The sequence below is a fragment of the Castor canadensis genome, chromosome 13, assembly GCF_047511655.1.
Source record: "Castor canadensis chromosome 13, mCasCan1.hap1v2, whole genome shotgun sequence".
Classification (NCBI taxonomy): Eukaryota; Metazoa; Chordata; class Mammalia; order Rodentia; family Castoridae; genus Castor; species Castor canadensis.
Window position 1 is genome coordinate 106,098,332 of NC_133398.1, and position 15,694 is coordinate 106,114,025.

At 44.0% G+C, this 15,694-nt stretch overlaps 1 protein-coding gene across 1 annotated transcript in view; it reads left to right on the forward strand.

The window, feature by feature from the left end:
* The first annotated feature begins 7,496 nt into the window (after nucleotides 1–7,496).
* LOC141415484 (SHC-transforming protein 3-like) overlaps nucleotides 7,497–15,694 on the forward strand; it is a 59,569-nt gene continuing 51,371 nt past the window's right edge. Inside the window, exons 1-2 of the mRNA XM_074052196.1 lie at nucleotides 7,497–7,528; nucleotides 10,892–11,128. Of these exons, the coding sequence (XP_073908297.1) occupies nucleotides 7,497–7,528; nucleotides 10,892–11,128 (269 nt within the window). The remainder of the gene's footprint in view (nucleotides 7,529–10,891; nucleotides 11,129–15,694) is intronic.

Sequence of the window (15,694 nt, forward strand, 5' to 3'; positions counted from 1 at the left end):
AGGCCAGGGCTACCCCTGAAGGAGTTTGATCCCCTGGCATTTTGCTTCAGGCCATATAAGGCCTATTTTGTTTCACAGGATCTAACCAAGAGTCATTCTGCCTATGGTCCCTTTCCAGGGCCACAGGGATCAGGAGCTCCTCTGTATGCCCGTGATCCCTACACCAGGCTTTCTCTGAGAATCGCATGCAGTCTATTGGGATCTTGGAGGAAAGTGTCTGTGATGGGCTGAATGTTTGTAGCTCCCAAAATTTGTTTGTTGAAATCCAAACCCCCAGTGTGATGGCATTAAGAAATGGAATCTTTGGGAGGTGATTAGGTTACAAGGGTGGAGCCTCATGAGAGGACTCTGTGTCCTATGGAAAAGGTCCCAGAGAGCCCTCTTGCCCAGTTTTCACCATGTGAGGACACAGCAGGAAGGTGCCATCTGAAAACCAGGAAGAGAGCCCTGGCCAGACACCAAATCTTCTGGCACCTTGATCTTGGACTTCCAGCTTCCAGAACTGTGAGAAATGAATGTCTGTAGTTTAAATTCCCCAGTTAATGGTATTGTGGTATAGTAGCCTGAGCTAAGACAGGCTTTTATTTAAGATACTGAGTGGAGAGATGATCATTCTTTGTTCTATTACTCCATGCTTAGTGGTTTAACAAGAACTATTTTATTATATTTTATGATGGGTCAGGAATTTAGTCAGGGTTCAGTTGACCAATTCATCTCTCCCTATGGCATTAGTAGGAGCCATTGATGGTCTTTAAGTGGTGTCAGGGCTGGTCTCACAGGTCTAAATTGGCTTCATCTCCATAGTTGCCACTGGCAGGAATGACTAGAAGTCTATGTCAGCAGGTTCTTCTCTGTTCCATGGAGACTCAGGGCTTCTCCAAGTGACCCCTCCACCCACTAGGGCAGTAGGACTTCCTATAGGGCAGTTCTGGGCTCCATAAGACTGAAAGTGGGGGCTTCCAGTGCTCTTAAAGACAGCTTTACTTCTGCTAGAGTTTATTGTTCAAAGCCATCATTGTGGCTTAGGTTCAAGGACAGGGGAACTGTGCCCAGCCTTCAAGAAGAAGAGTGTTAAGGAATTTGCAATCTTTACTGGTGTTATCCGCCATGTCTGTTTTCCATGCTGGGAAGGCCCAGCATTCTGGGAGACAGTGTGGGTGGAAGGGGAGGGGGACTGGTTCTAGCTGTACCCCCCCAGTAGGAACATTATTTCTGAGCATTTGTCTATTCTATCCATGTCCATTCAGCATCACCTCCTTCTGGGAAGGAGCCAGTGGAAGGGCTTTCTCCCCTTTCTATCTACTGCTTCTATCCCTCCTTCTCCTGTAGGGACAAGTGACTGGTTTAATTTAGTGTGAGTGACCTCTAGCATTGTGTGGTCAGATTTGTGAGAAATTCTGGTTCCTATTCTGGCTCTCAAACATCTAAGCCCTCACATAAAGGCCTCTAGGTCTAGTGCTCCAGTAGCAGTGCTTGGGCGCTGTGCTTCTCAGACTGTAAGTTCAGTTCCTCAGGACACATGGGGCCCCAGAAAGTCTTAGATCGAAAATCTATAACAATAGGTGATGGTTTCTTGCTGTTGTTACTCTTTATCGTTTTCACTGATTCTGGCTTACACATTTTTTGCATTGGTTTCTGATTAATTTAGAAGTATTTCTAATGAGAATCTATATTTTTCTGACTGGCTTCTATAGTTAATCTGGTGGAGAGCAAGAGGTCGTTCACTCTAGTCATTTAAATTGTATGGGAATGACACCTTGCATCTCAAGGAGATAAGGGTCACACGTGAGTGAAATTTTAGGCTTTTGGGGCCTTATGGTTGAAAAGCAGGACCAAAAAGACACCTAGAGATGAAATTCCCAACATGTCAGTCTTTGCTGAATCCTACTCTCCCATTTTTTTAAAGTCAATTTAAAAATTGTATTTAATTTTTAATTGACACAACAATTGTGTATATTTGTAGGATTTTAACACATGTGTACAATGTGTAATGATCAAATTAGGGTAAGTAGTATTTTTGTAACCTCATTTATCATTTTCTTGAGGTGAGAATATTCAAAATTCTTTCTTACAGTTTTTTGAAGTATGTAACATGCTGTTGATGATAGTCACCCTATTGGGCAATAGAATACCAGGGTGTATTCCTCCACCTAACTGTAATTTTGTTCCTGTACACCAATCTCCCCTCATCTCCTCCTCCCTACCCTTCCCAGCCTATGGTCCCCATCTCCACTCCATGACATTAGCTTTTTTTGTTCTATGAATGGGTGAGAAAGTCATCTTTCTGTGCCTGGCTTATTTTACTTCCAGATTTACCCATATTGCCACAAATGACAAGAGTTCATTCACTTTATGACTGAATAGTATTCCATTGTGTGTGTATACCACACTTTCTTTATTCATTCATCTGGTGATTGACGCTGAGGTTGATTGCATTTCTTGGCTGTTGTGAATAATGCTGCAACGAACGTGGAAATGCAGATGTCTCTCATTTCATTTCACTTTCATTTTATTTCAGGTTCTTGAGTAAACACCATGTGGGAACTCTCATTACCACCCAGTGACTCCTACCACTGCAAACTTCTGTATATATTACACAGTTCCAAATGGTCTTTTGGGGTCACAAAAGTGACTACAAAATGATGCTGAAATTAGACACATGGTTGCCTACAAGATGCACGTAATTTGCATAACTTGTAACTGTAATGGCACCATGGTCAGGCACTCTTTAGTGCCCTCTGGACTGAGCCACAAAAAGCCACAGGCCAGACATAGGTGGTGCTGACTCAGCAGGAGAGAAATCGCTATAATTCAGCCTAAACAGCCTCAAAGACAGCCTATGCTCTTTCCCTGGGAGAGCTCATAGTTGGGCTTGAGTGGCAAGCCCATAGGTGGGAAATGCTGCCACAAACAGCCAAATGTATTAATACTGGCCTTCTTTTATAAGATGGTCATTTCAACAAGAGGAGTCCATTTTCTTTGGCGTTGGACCATGGCAGGCCCCAAGTGGTGATTTTCTAAGAAAGGTCTTAAATGATAAGGCCTCATCTCCAGAAAATAATTCAGCACCATCTCTGTATATTAGGTACATGCAATGCTTATTTAACCATGAAATTAAATATTCCACTTATTGATGGTGTGTCTGGGGGGTTATTTAATGTTGGACTTATGTTTATGTACTTCACACATTTAGCTATTGTGAGCAGTGATTTTGCAAATGAAGCTGGTCCCTGGCTTTCAGAATCATCCCTGTGCATAAGAGTCCCACACATACCCTTCTAGCCCAGGTAGCTAGAGTCAGGCATCACCAGCCCGCTCTTCATGTTCTCTTGGAATCTCAGCCTCCAACTTCAGAGGTCACAGATTCAAGAACCCCCTGACTCCCTCACTTTCTTTTGTGTCCTGACTGAGGATCAGAGTGTCTCACGCCTCCCACCAGCCAGGTGCAGGTGTGCCTGCAATCTAGAGCCCAGCCGGGGCCTTCAGCATTCCCAGGCATGGGCAAGGGGTTTAGGTTTTTTTCTAAATCACTGAGAGAAGCTGCCCTAGCTCTGAGCCAACATTCCTTAAACCCTCATGTAAAGCCCACACCCTCGTCCCTCACTGAGATGTCTCTGCCCCTCTCCCTGTTGGCAGTCAGGTGAAGATGTGGCCCCTTTTGGTTCCCCCAATAAATGCTTTGCCCGGATCACCCAGCTTCTTTGCTTGGAATTCCAACGAGACCCATCTCTAGACACTTAGGGCACCCACTGCTTTTGGGTGATTCTAGCTCTTGGTTGGGTGAGACAAAACACCCTCCAAAAAGTACCCTCTGGCCTCAGTCACAACACCCCTTCTGGCCTCCAACACTTCTCTGCCTTCTCTGTTCTACCTGCCATCTATCTGCTACCTGTCATTGAGACTTTGGCCTTCTCAGTCTCCTCAAGCTGCCTCCCGCTAGACTCAGTCAATGCAGGCCTCTCATGGTCCCCATCTTGCCCCGATATGGTAACCAGAGGATCATTTGACAGTAGTGCAATTATGTACTTCCTTTGTTCATCTCACCCAAATTATGCCCTCCCCACACCCAGGGGTCCCTCTGTGAACCCACTCTCAATTAATCCCCTGTCTCATTTTCCATAATCTCCTTGTCCTGACCACTCTGGCTGCACCAACTTCTGCTCTTCCTTGAATATACCCGCAAGCTCCTGCCCCAGGACCTTTGCACTTGTTGAACCTTATGCCTGAGAACTTTTACAACAGCCTCTCCATGCCCTGCCACACAAGGTGTACAGAAGAGTGGGCTCAGTGTAGGGTATGGGGGAGGTGGTGCTCTCAGCCACTATGTTTGCTGTCAGCCTGTGTTGGTGTTGAAGACCTAAAGTTAGATAACTAAGGGAAGTGGATTCACACCTTTTATTAACTAGCTTAAAATTGTTTTTGTTTTATAAATTGACAAACTGTGATTTTTATCGTGTACCACAGGAGGTTCTGAAGTACTCTTGGCCATCCATAACCACAGGCATTCTCAGGTTCTACCTACAACAGATCAAAAATACACAGAAAGGTAACAACACAACAATAAAAATTATACAGATAAAAATACAGTCTAACAACTGTTTACATAGCATTTACACAAGTAAAGTGTATTTTAAGTAATCTACAGATGATTTAAAGTATTTAGGAAGATGTGCATAGGTTATATGCAAATACCATCTCATTTTATAGAAGGGACTTGGGCATCACTGATTTTGGCATCCTGGTGTGAGGTGGGGTCCTGGAACCAACAAATGCTGAGGGACCATTCTGTGTATTCATTGTGGAATGGCCAAGTGTAGCTCATTAACAAATTTGTTGTCTCACCTCATGTAACATGCACTCTTTTCACATTTTTAAGAAGCAATGTTTTGTCGCTAACTCTGGCCCCGTGCTTCATGATTGAGCTCTTGAAGTTCCTCCATCCTCACTGTGACTCTGTGTCCTTTAATCAGCACGTCCCACCCTCCCCAACCCCAACTCCATCCTAGAAGGGAGGCCGCCCTTCTACTCTACTTCTGTGAGATTAAGGTGGGGTTGTTTCAGATTTGTGTACAGATTTAATATGACCCCTATCAAAATACCAATGAAATTCCTCACAGAAATAGAAAAGATAGTTCTAAAGTTTGTATAGAACCATGAAAGACTCTGAAGAGCCAAAGCAGTCCAGACCAAAAAGGACAAAGCTGGAGGCATCACAATACCTGACTTCAAAATATATCGCAAAGCTATAATAACCAAACAGCATAGTTTGGGCATAAGACTTCAAAATATATCGCAAAGCTATAATAACCAAACAGCATAGTTTGGGCATAAAAACATATATAGACCAATGGAACAGAATAGAGAGCCCAGAATTAAACCCATGCCATCACAGCCTACTGACTTTCCACAAAGGGACCAAAGACACACACTGGGGAAAGGATAGTCTCTTTAATAATTGAAGATATTTTATTATCCACATGAAGAAAGATACAACCAGATTCTCATCATACGCAAAAATCAACTATTGAAGGCCCCAGACTATCATACTTCAAGAAGGAAAAATAAGGGAAATGTTTTATAACATTGGTTTAGGTAAGGATTTTTTTTGGGGGGGGTGGGACTAGAGTTTGAACTCAGGGCTTCACCCCTGCAAAGTAGGCACTCTACTGCTTGAACCATGGATCTAGTCCATTTTTCTCTGGTTATTTTGGGGAGAGGGTCTCATGAATTATTTGCCTAGGCTGTCCTTAAACCACAATCCTCCCAATCTCAGCCTCCCAAGTAGCTAGGTTTACAGGTGTAAGTCACCGGCAGGATTTTTTTAAAAATAAGACCTGAAAAGAACAGGCAACAAAAGCAAATGCATACAAATGGAGTTACATCAATCTATTAAATGGTTTTAACTGAATAAATCTCTCAGTGAGGAACCATAAATTAGGACTTATATTATAGTAAAGAGCTTAGGCAATCAGGAAAACTAACAGATGACATGCGCTGGCCTTTGGAACACCTCATAGGTGACATTTCAAAGTAAAAACAATGATAATGTAATCATAAGATAAAAGATCACTCCTCCAGGGGCTGGCGGAGTGACTCAGGTGGTAGAGCCTCCCTAACAAACACAAGACCCTGAGTTCAATCACCAATACCACCAAAAGAAAAGAAAATCACTCCTTCAAGTTAAAACTGACTAAGAAAAATATCTCAAAGATGTGAAAGTCAATTTTTACCCATTGTTACTAGTAACCGCCTACACCCAAAGTCTTTGTCATGCCTTGAGATACTGACCAACAAGGAAATGATGTTTTCTGGGATAACAAGGCATCTTAAGTTTATATTTTATCTTATCCTGTTTAAAGATAAAGCATATATTTAAAATATTTTCATAAGAAACATGATATTAACACAGGAATATGCATTAGTAATTTATAAATAAACAATATTTCAGACATGTAACGAAAAATTCTTTACTTATAGGCATGAATAAAAAGAAAAAAACATGGATACCTCTGACTTCAAGAACTAGACATTGGAGTTGGGTGGTCATGATGAGCATGGCTAATACGGTCATCCCCCTTTTCCATGGGAGATATCCTCTAAGACCCCTCCATGGGTGCCTGAAACTGAGGATAGCACCGAGCCCAATGGCTTAATGTCGTTTGCATCTTAGTTAAGTACTTATCATGCACTGTGGCTATGGCTTTCACAGTTTAAGGTGTAACAGCAAAACTAACCTGAATTTCTTCTTCCTCCTTCACAATTTCACAAATAGAAGATTGGTTCCTACTGTCGTTCTTCCTTAACTCGAGAACTTTCACCTTTTCACTTAAAGGAAGCGCTTTACTGCTTCTCCTTGGCCCATTGGGATTGCCAGCATCACAACTCTTGCACTCTAGACAGTTTTAGGTAAAGGAAGGGTCACATGATTGCAGGCCCTGTGACAGCCAGCAGCATGAAGATGCTGGACATATTCTTAGCGGGACAGGGTGGGATGGCGGGAGATTTCAGCATGCCACTCAGAACAACGCACAATTTAAAACGTACTGGTTTTTTCCTAGAACTTTCCCTTTAATGTTTTGGCCTGCAGTTGATCATGGGTAACAAACCATTAAGCGTGAACCCAAGAATAAGTGGGGGATGCTGCTGTGTCCCACTCTTCCAAACTTATGGACGATCGCACCTGCCAGCTTGCCTGTGTGGGAGGAGCCACAAGACCATGCTGTACCAGGGGTTGAGGGCAGAATGAATGGACCATTTGGTCCTGGTGCAAGGCTCTGCTGGCTCTTTCTTCCTCAGGTTGTTGGGGAGGCCTTGTATTGAGATCCAGAATTAAAAGATCATAGCATCCTGAATCACTGAGTTGCCCAGTAGAGGACAGCTACCCTGGAGAGTTGCCCAGAAATGAGTGAGCAAGAACGAAAGGGTTGTTTTCAGTCAGAGATGTCAGAGTTGCTTGTAACTCTGGCCTACTATGCCCATCCTGACTAATAGAGGAGATGTCCCAGGCAGGGGATGAGAACATGCCCAGGTGAGCAACCTCACACTAGTTGCTGGATGTTCCCAGTTGGCTCATAGTCCACTGAAGGAGCAGATGACCAGACACAGCCTTGAGCTCTGATGGACAGGTGTGGCCTCTGGCCTTTGCATCGATTTGAAGAGACAGGGAAGCTATAAATTTGCATTTTGCTGGATTGGGCTGTAGCTGGGCCCTGGCTTCTGGTTCACTGATACCACTCTTAGCACTGGAAGCCGTCTGCATTGACCTATCAGGAGGCTACACTATGGAAGAAACATGTCACGTCCTCTTGCATGATCGCAAGAGTCACAGTGCATTCACAGGTTAGTGGTTTGCTCTTCAGTGGTCCCTATCAGGGATAGGGAAGCCCTTGGTGTGGCCACAAAGTCCCCTTACTAATGTCATGGGTGACTCTTCCTGAGAGTGGCTTTGGCATTTCTTACTGGGCAGGGCTAAACAAGAGAGATGAATATTGGCAGAGGAGTTCCACCCATGGGTCAATAACACTTTGCTGGTTTTTGGTGTCAATGAAAGGGCCAGATTCCCCAAGGAGGTAGCGTGTGTCATGCCTCTGTTTTGCTGGTCCTCTGAGCCATGGGTTAGGTTTCAAGTAATTTTGAAACCTTGGCACCAACACCCTGTGGCTCTCTCCTCTCTTTCTTCTCCTTGCTTGGGAACTATGCCTTTCTCTGTCATTTCCTCATGGACATGCGAAGCCCTGGCAGTGCCATAATGCCTGATGACCTCCTGGGAGAGCTAAACATTTGATGCACATACCAGATCTCACGGTTAGGCTAGGAAGATGGAGGCTCCCACTGAAAGACTGGCAGTATTCTCAGAGAAGATTCCAGGCTTGGAGATACAATGTCCAGGGTTAGCTTTGGATGGGGTGAGTTTCTGGGACATATAGAAGCTGTTTTACAGACATGTCCCTCATACCAAAGCAACTGATGCAGACATTTCCTCCAGTCATGGGACAGTGCCAGAGTCACGATTTAATTCCCAAGTCCATGTGTCTTCTCACTGTCGGCAGACTCTGCTGCCCTCTTTGACACTTAAGGCTTGGTCCTTACCGTGGTCACTTCCACCTGGATTCTACACTGCTCAAAACATCCTGGAGGACCCATCTCAAGCCTCGTGTTCTCAGATATGTAGAAGGTCAGTGGATACATGGCTGGAGATGTACAGCCCCACCACAGAAATTTAATTTTTCCCTTGGATTTGATCAGACAAGGGTGCTGACAACAAGGGACTGGTGAGAGTGTGGCTGGAAGCCAGCAGACAGGTGGGGAAGGAACAAGATATCATTCTAGATTTTTCTCCCTTATGTCTTAATGCCTACTTCCTTATGAGCTTGAAGCTTCCATGTGTATCACTCAATGACCTGCATCTCTGTGAAAGCTGCTTAAAATCACCTTGCTTTGACTGTCCAGAGTGATGCTTAATAATACTAGTATTCATAACTAAATAAGAAATCGATAATTAAGATAAAAAGTCAACCAGGACACCTGTAGATGAATCCCTTGGCTATTGTTAAAATAAGCCTGCTGTGTCCAACAGGTTGCATTGCAGCCCAAAGCAACAATCCACTCACACGTGCTTTTCCAAGGAAATACTTTTCTCTGTGTTCACCTGGAGCCTAGGAGAGCCCATGGCTACAGGGCGAAGGCAGCTGCCTTCTGAGTGAATGCAAGTTCTTGACTAGCTTTGCATGTGGAGAACCTGGTATTGTGAAAGGTATTGGAAGGGGTTTCTGTCCCCTTCCTGGTGGTTCCACCATCTTTCTCAGGCCTCTTCCTGCTGTGTCTGGCTTCTCCCTGTCTCCCCATCACTGCTCCTGCTGGGGAATAGTGACCCATGGTCCTCACAGGGGCTCCTGGAGGAACCCTCCTTGAAAACAGTCACATTGTGACTTGGCAAGAGCAAGATGGAGTATGTTTGGCAGCTGTCCTTTCCTCCAGGGAGAATTCCTTCATCCCATGAATAATAAGACCTGGTTACGTTTGTCAAGAGACAAAGATTACAACAAATTTAGTCATTGATCTCCTTGGCTTTTATTTGTGATTCATGAACCAGAACACCCTTGTTTTATGAAACAGAATAAGAGCTTCCACGGGGCCATGGAAGACCAGTGGGTTTCATAGGGTGGGAATGAGGAAGCAGAAAGATAGCAAAAGAACCTGACTGCCAACTTTGGATTCCTTATTTGGTAGCAGCTGAAACAGAGGGCCTCTCTTATGCTTCTGGCTCAGGTAGACTGGAATCTCCTGTTTTCTGAAAAAGTGGATGTGTTTTGAGATCTGCCTGCTTCCTACAGTTTTAGCTTGATACTATGGTATTTAGCATAAGTGACTCCATTTTGGACTAATCTGGTCTGTTGAGTCGAGTGCAGGAGCTCAGCCCAACAATGCTTAACATCCTGCTCCTGTCCACAGTCCTGTCAAGGGAGGGGCAGATAGACTCTTCTGTGCTGTGCTCTTCTCTTGGGTGCTGTGGATGTCTTTCTGTGTGTGAAAGTACTTTCCAGGATTCTGGATAAGTAGCACTTTCCCATAAGACCAAGGTTTCACATGGATTGTACCACAGCCTTTCTTCCAGTACAGCCTGTTCTCCTGTCATGGCTTCCATCTCCCCTTGAACAACTAGGGACCCTGTCAGGTCTCTCCCCTTCTCCAAGGTCCCTGTTCCCACCGGCCCTGTTCTAATCCACTGACTCCCCTGGCTTTTATCTACTCTTTCTCACAGCTTCCTTTCTGAGAATCTGCGTGAAAATCTAGTCTCAATTTCATATAGATACAGTGGGACATTGTTGGAATGGTCATACTAATTAATACCCCCCATTAACTTTCATTTCAAAAGATTGTGCTTGAGCGGGCATGGTGGTGGACGCCTATAATCACAGCACTCAGGAGACTCAGGCAGGAGGATCTAGCTTGAAGTGGCCCTGGGCTACATAGTAAGATCTTGTCTCAAAAAAAAAAAAAAGTTGCCCTTTACAATGTTGTCAGAAGCCAAATTTGATGGCCAGCACTTTACCCTCAATGAGAGTAACTGAATAGTTTGCTGTAAGACATCAAAAAGATCAAGATTGATTAGCAGATCCCGGCGTAAAGTCATGGTTTAAGGCTCATAGAAAGGACCTGGTTTGTACAAGCTTAGGCTCTTTGTTGCCATTTTCCTATTGAGGTCAGAACCGATGGTTTGTAAACTCTAAAAATATCGAAGAACTTGAATGTGAACTTGAAAATTCTTTATTTGAAAGCAGAACCTATAATTTTGCAGAAAGCAACTCTAAGAAGTGCATGCCTTCCTCCGTTGCTGTGGGAGGCCCCAGAGGTGAAGCTGCAAGTCTGTCTACTGAAACATAGGATGAAGGACAAGGAGCCTCCTTGTCCCTCTGTTCCTGGGTAGGGACTCTCGGTTGAGAGCCTGGGGAGCTCCCACATCTGTCTCTAATGCCCCTGTGTCGCCCGTTTCTCTCCCAGCTTGTCACATTCTGGAATGCTGTGACGGGCTGGCTCAAGATGTCATCGGTTCCATTGGACAAGCCTTTGAGCTCCGGTTTAAGCAATACTTGCAGTGTCCTTCCAAGATCCCTGCTCTCCAGGATCGGTGAGTAGTACTATCACACCATTTACAAAGCTTCTCTGTGTTCTATGCCCTTTCGTTTTAAAACCATTTCCCAGAGCTGCACTGTGCACAGACCCAACTCATCACAGGCTGTCCTGGGCACTCAGACACCTGGTTGGTGCTGAGCTGTGGCACAGGGAACTGACAGATGGAAGCTAGCATATGGATGATGCTTTGACTGTGTAGAAAACATTTTCTTGAAACTATAGCAATGGTAGCCAAGGTTACCGAAAAGCAACTTCACTGGGGTATTTTGTCTTTCTGTTTCACCTGCAACCATGTGATTTTTCCTTATGTCTTCTCCTTGGGTCTGTGTCTCCACAGATTCTACATGTCCCATTGTCCCTGTTGTCACACTTAGCCAAAGCCCTGCCACAAAGGGGCTCTCACAGGCAGCCAGCATTGTTTTGCCTCATGGGCTCTGTGGCATGAGGAGCTTGTTTGTCTGCTGTGTGCCCAGGGCAAGTTCCCTAACCTCTCTGAGTCTTAGTAGCTTAATCTGTAAACTAGGGATACTAATGGGTGGTAGTTGTTTTAATGAAGATGAGACAGTGAATGTCAACAGCAATCATGACCTATTTAGTTTTTATAGCATACTCAGAGTCCACTACTGAGTTTCCTTAGGATATGAGAATACTCCATGTAGTATAACGCATTTTAAAAAGTACTGTGGCACAGACATGTGGGTCGTTCAGTGTGCTGTCTTTGATCTTGTGTGCATTCTGTCCTTGACGAATTTCATAGTGAAAATCTATTATAATGGTGTGCTCACTGTAAGCAAACTTTATTTCTCCCCTGTGTTTTTTACTCTCTTCAAACTTGTAAAGCCACATTCCGGGATGTAGTCATGAAGTCAGGTGTCTGCTTTTGCTCCACTGTTATTAAGGCTTTTTTCATCTTTCTGGAAAGAGACTCTTAGTTTCTTTTCCTCATCCCCTGGAAAACTCCCTTGAAGATATTCATTTAGAGGTGCCTGTGGAGGACTGCTTCTCCCAGGTGACAGAAAGTTCAGCTAGGTGCTAGCTGGGGCAGGGAGGGCTCCTGGTCTGACAGTGTGTCAACAGATGTCTTCATTTGTATATGATGTGGGACATGGTAGTTAAAAGGATTCATTCAGTATGAACCTGAAGATTTATAACAAAGGATAAGAGCCATTTACAAACATTTTAAAAGCATATGAACAATTTGCAAATATATATAGTTTATGAGTAAAAACATGTGCACAAAGACTATGGGGAACATAGAATAGACGCCCACTACAGGGTATCTGAGGATTTGGTGGGGCTGGGATGATGGTTGAGTTTGAACGGTATTTGGCAAATGTATTTGCCCCTTAACATTTTATAAAGAAAATATTTCAATATACACAATGAATTTTACAGTGAACATTTATGTATCACATTTTTCTATAAACATCACACACGTATCTATTTATCCATGCAAAGTAAATGTGACAAATTTTCTTTCTTTTCTTTCCTCTCCTTCCTCCCTTCCTTCCCTCCTTCCTCCCATCCCTTTCTTCCTCCCTCCCTCCCTTTCTTCCTTCCTCCCTCCCTTCCTTCCTCCCTCCCTCCCTTCCTCCCTTTCTTCTTTCCTTCCTTCCTTTCCTCCCTCCCACCTCCCATCATTTCGTTCCTTTCTTCCTTCCCCTCTTCCTTCCCTCCCTCCTTTCATCTTTTCCTCTCTCTACCCTCCTTCCTTCCCACCTTCCATGCCCCCTTCCTTCTTTCCTGCCCTCCCTCTTTCTTTCCTTCTCTCCCTCCCTCCCTCCCTCCCTCCTTTCTGCTGGCTGCTAGCTCTGTCCACTTCATAGGCACTGGGAGCACAGCCCATGGGGCCTCCCTGGGGCTGGCTCTACCTTATGTCCCAGTCCCAGTCCCACTCCTCTAGCTAGCGACAGCCTGGGGATGAAAGGGCCTACTCTGCCTCCAGCTGCCCCTCCTCTCTCTTGGATCTCTGGGGACCTGAACTGTGGGTGGCACTGGCAGGTTTTCCTTCTGAGCCATCAGAAGATCTAAGCAGTCCAGTGAGGCAGGAGCTTCTATCGGAGGGGAGTTCTCCTTGGTCTTTCTACTCACTCCTCTGGGCCATTTCTCTAGAAATTGTGATGCATTTGCTGGAGGCAGGGGGATTTGGTGATTCAGATTCGATGCCCATGCAGCCTCAGTGTTCAGTGTCTGAGGAACCAGGGACCCCTTGCCTTCTCTCACTGCTGGTACATATTTGCTTGACTATACATTATTCTTGTTCATCGTGTTAACTGTTTACTCTTAATCTATATCCATCCTCTTCTTTAACTGAAAATCAAAAATAGAACATTTAAATCAATGGTGGTTTTGGTGATGGTCTGATTTTCCTTGCAGAAATCCAAGGTCATTTCAACACCAAATCAGAGAAGATGATTAAAAGCAAATCATATGTAACTAAAGTCCCACTTACTAGTTTTAAAAAACTGATCTGTAATTTATATGTGATTTAATTCATCTTTTTAAATGTATAGTCTTTTCAAAATGTATAGTTCATTTATTTGGAGTTAGTACAATAATCATTAGTTCCAGAAAATTTTCATCAGCCCCAAAAGAAACCCAACACCATCAGCATTTTAAAAAAATTTTTCTATCTCCCTCTTCCCAGTTTGCCAATTCTGGACATTTCTTATAAATGGCATTATATCGTGTGTGTCTGACTGCTTTCACTTTTAAGAATGCTTCAAAATTCATCCGTGTGGTAAAATCTGTCAGTATTTTATAGTTTTTAGGGTACTTAACAATGTTGCATTGTATGGATATATCACCTTTTGTTCATCTGTTCTTTAATTTATGGACATTTGAATTGTTTCTAACTTTAAGCTCTTGTGAATAATGCTGCTATGAAGATGCTTATAAGTTTTTGGGTGGACATGTTTCAGCATCCTTATATATATATACCTAGGAGGAGAATTGATAGGTCAAATGTTCATGCTATGCTAAGCCTTTTTGAGAAGTTGCCAAGCAATTTTCCAAGATGGCTGTACCATTTTACATTCCTATAAGCAATGTAGGAGAGTTCTAGTTTCTTCATGTCTTTATCAACATTTGTTATTGTCCATTTGATTATAACTACCCTACTGAAAATGAAGTGGCCTCTGGTTGTGATTTTGAGTTGCACTCTCCTGATGACTAATGATGTTTAACATCTTTTCATGCGCTTATTGGTTATTGGAGAAATGTCTCATCAAATACTTAGCCCATTTTTAAAGATTGGGTTATTTGTCTTTTTATTATTGAGTTATAGGAGTCTTTATGTTTTCTGGATACATGTTTGTAGATATATGAAGGGCAAATGTTTCCTCTCATTTTGTGGGTTCTGTTTTTTCAACATGCTTTGTGATTTTCAGTGTACAGTCTCTTACTTGTTTCAGCATTTTTTTCTCTTAAATATTTTATTCTTTTTGATGCTATGATTGTTGGCAATAATGGTGCCGATAGGTTTCGGTTCTTATTGCACCCTTAAGCTGCTGTTTCCCAGGGTTACGGTCCTGCCTCAAGTCTAGCTTGAACTCCCCTTCTGCCCCAACCTCCAATCAGCATGAACCATAAGATCCTAACCAATCAGATCATGCCGAGTCTCATGAGGGGTATTTAAGCCCCTGCCCCTCTTTCTTTCTCTCTCTGCTCTCTCCCTCTCCCATGCAGCAATAAAGAATCTCTTGGCCAGATCGTTCCTCTCCACGTGGTCACTTTGGGGCCTACATTTGGTGCCATGACTCGGATCGGGTTTCACCAGTAATCCTGGTGGGACCCCGATTCTGACTCACCCCACGACCACCTTGAGGACATGACTGGCCAGGACTCATCCTCCCGATCTCCCTCGCTCGCATCCAACACCGGACATCCTTTGGTGAGTCCACATACCCTTATTGGGCTCCCTTTGCGGTCTCTCCCTTCAGTGTCTCTGGGGTTTCAGTGTCCCCCCTTTCCAATCATCTCTGGGGCTCAGGCGGTAGAGGAAAGACCTCTTTCCCAATCAGCCTTGGCTTGGGTCTATTTCTGTCGTTCTTGGTCTCAGAGACCACCCGTCTGAAAATCCCAGCGCCAGGTAACCCACAGCCCCCTTGGCCTTTTGACCCTACAAGCCACTAGAATGCAGTGGCAACTGCTTCTCATGCACCGTGTACCATTCTCGGATATTTGAGCTGCATGGGGATGCCCCGCGATTCATAATATCCTCCCAATCCCTTTTTTGTTTCGGGACCAGGTCCCAACATGGGGGCCTCCTCCTCTTTTCCATCTGACTCCCCACTGAGATGCCTCCTCAATAATTTAGACACCTTGGGTTTGACCCCAGGTATAAAACCAAAAAATTTAATTCGCTTTTGCACTCAAATCTGGCCCACTTATCCTTTAGACAACCAAAGTCACTGGCCCCTTTTTGGGTCTTTAGATCCCAACCTTTTATGGGACTTATAACTACTGTGAGCAATAGGGATGATGGGGAGAGATTCCATATGTCCAAGCTTTTTCATACCTCTGCCTAAATCCAGCCTTCTGCACCACTTGCAAGCCAAAA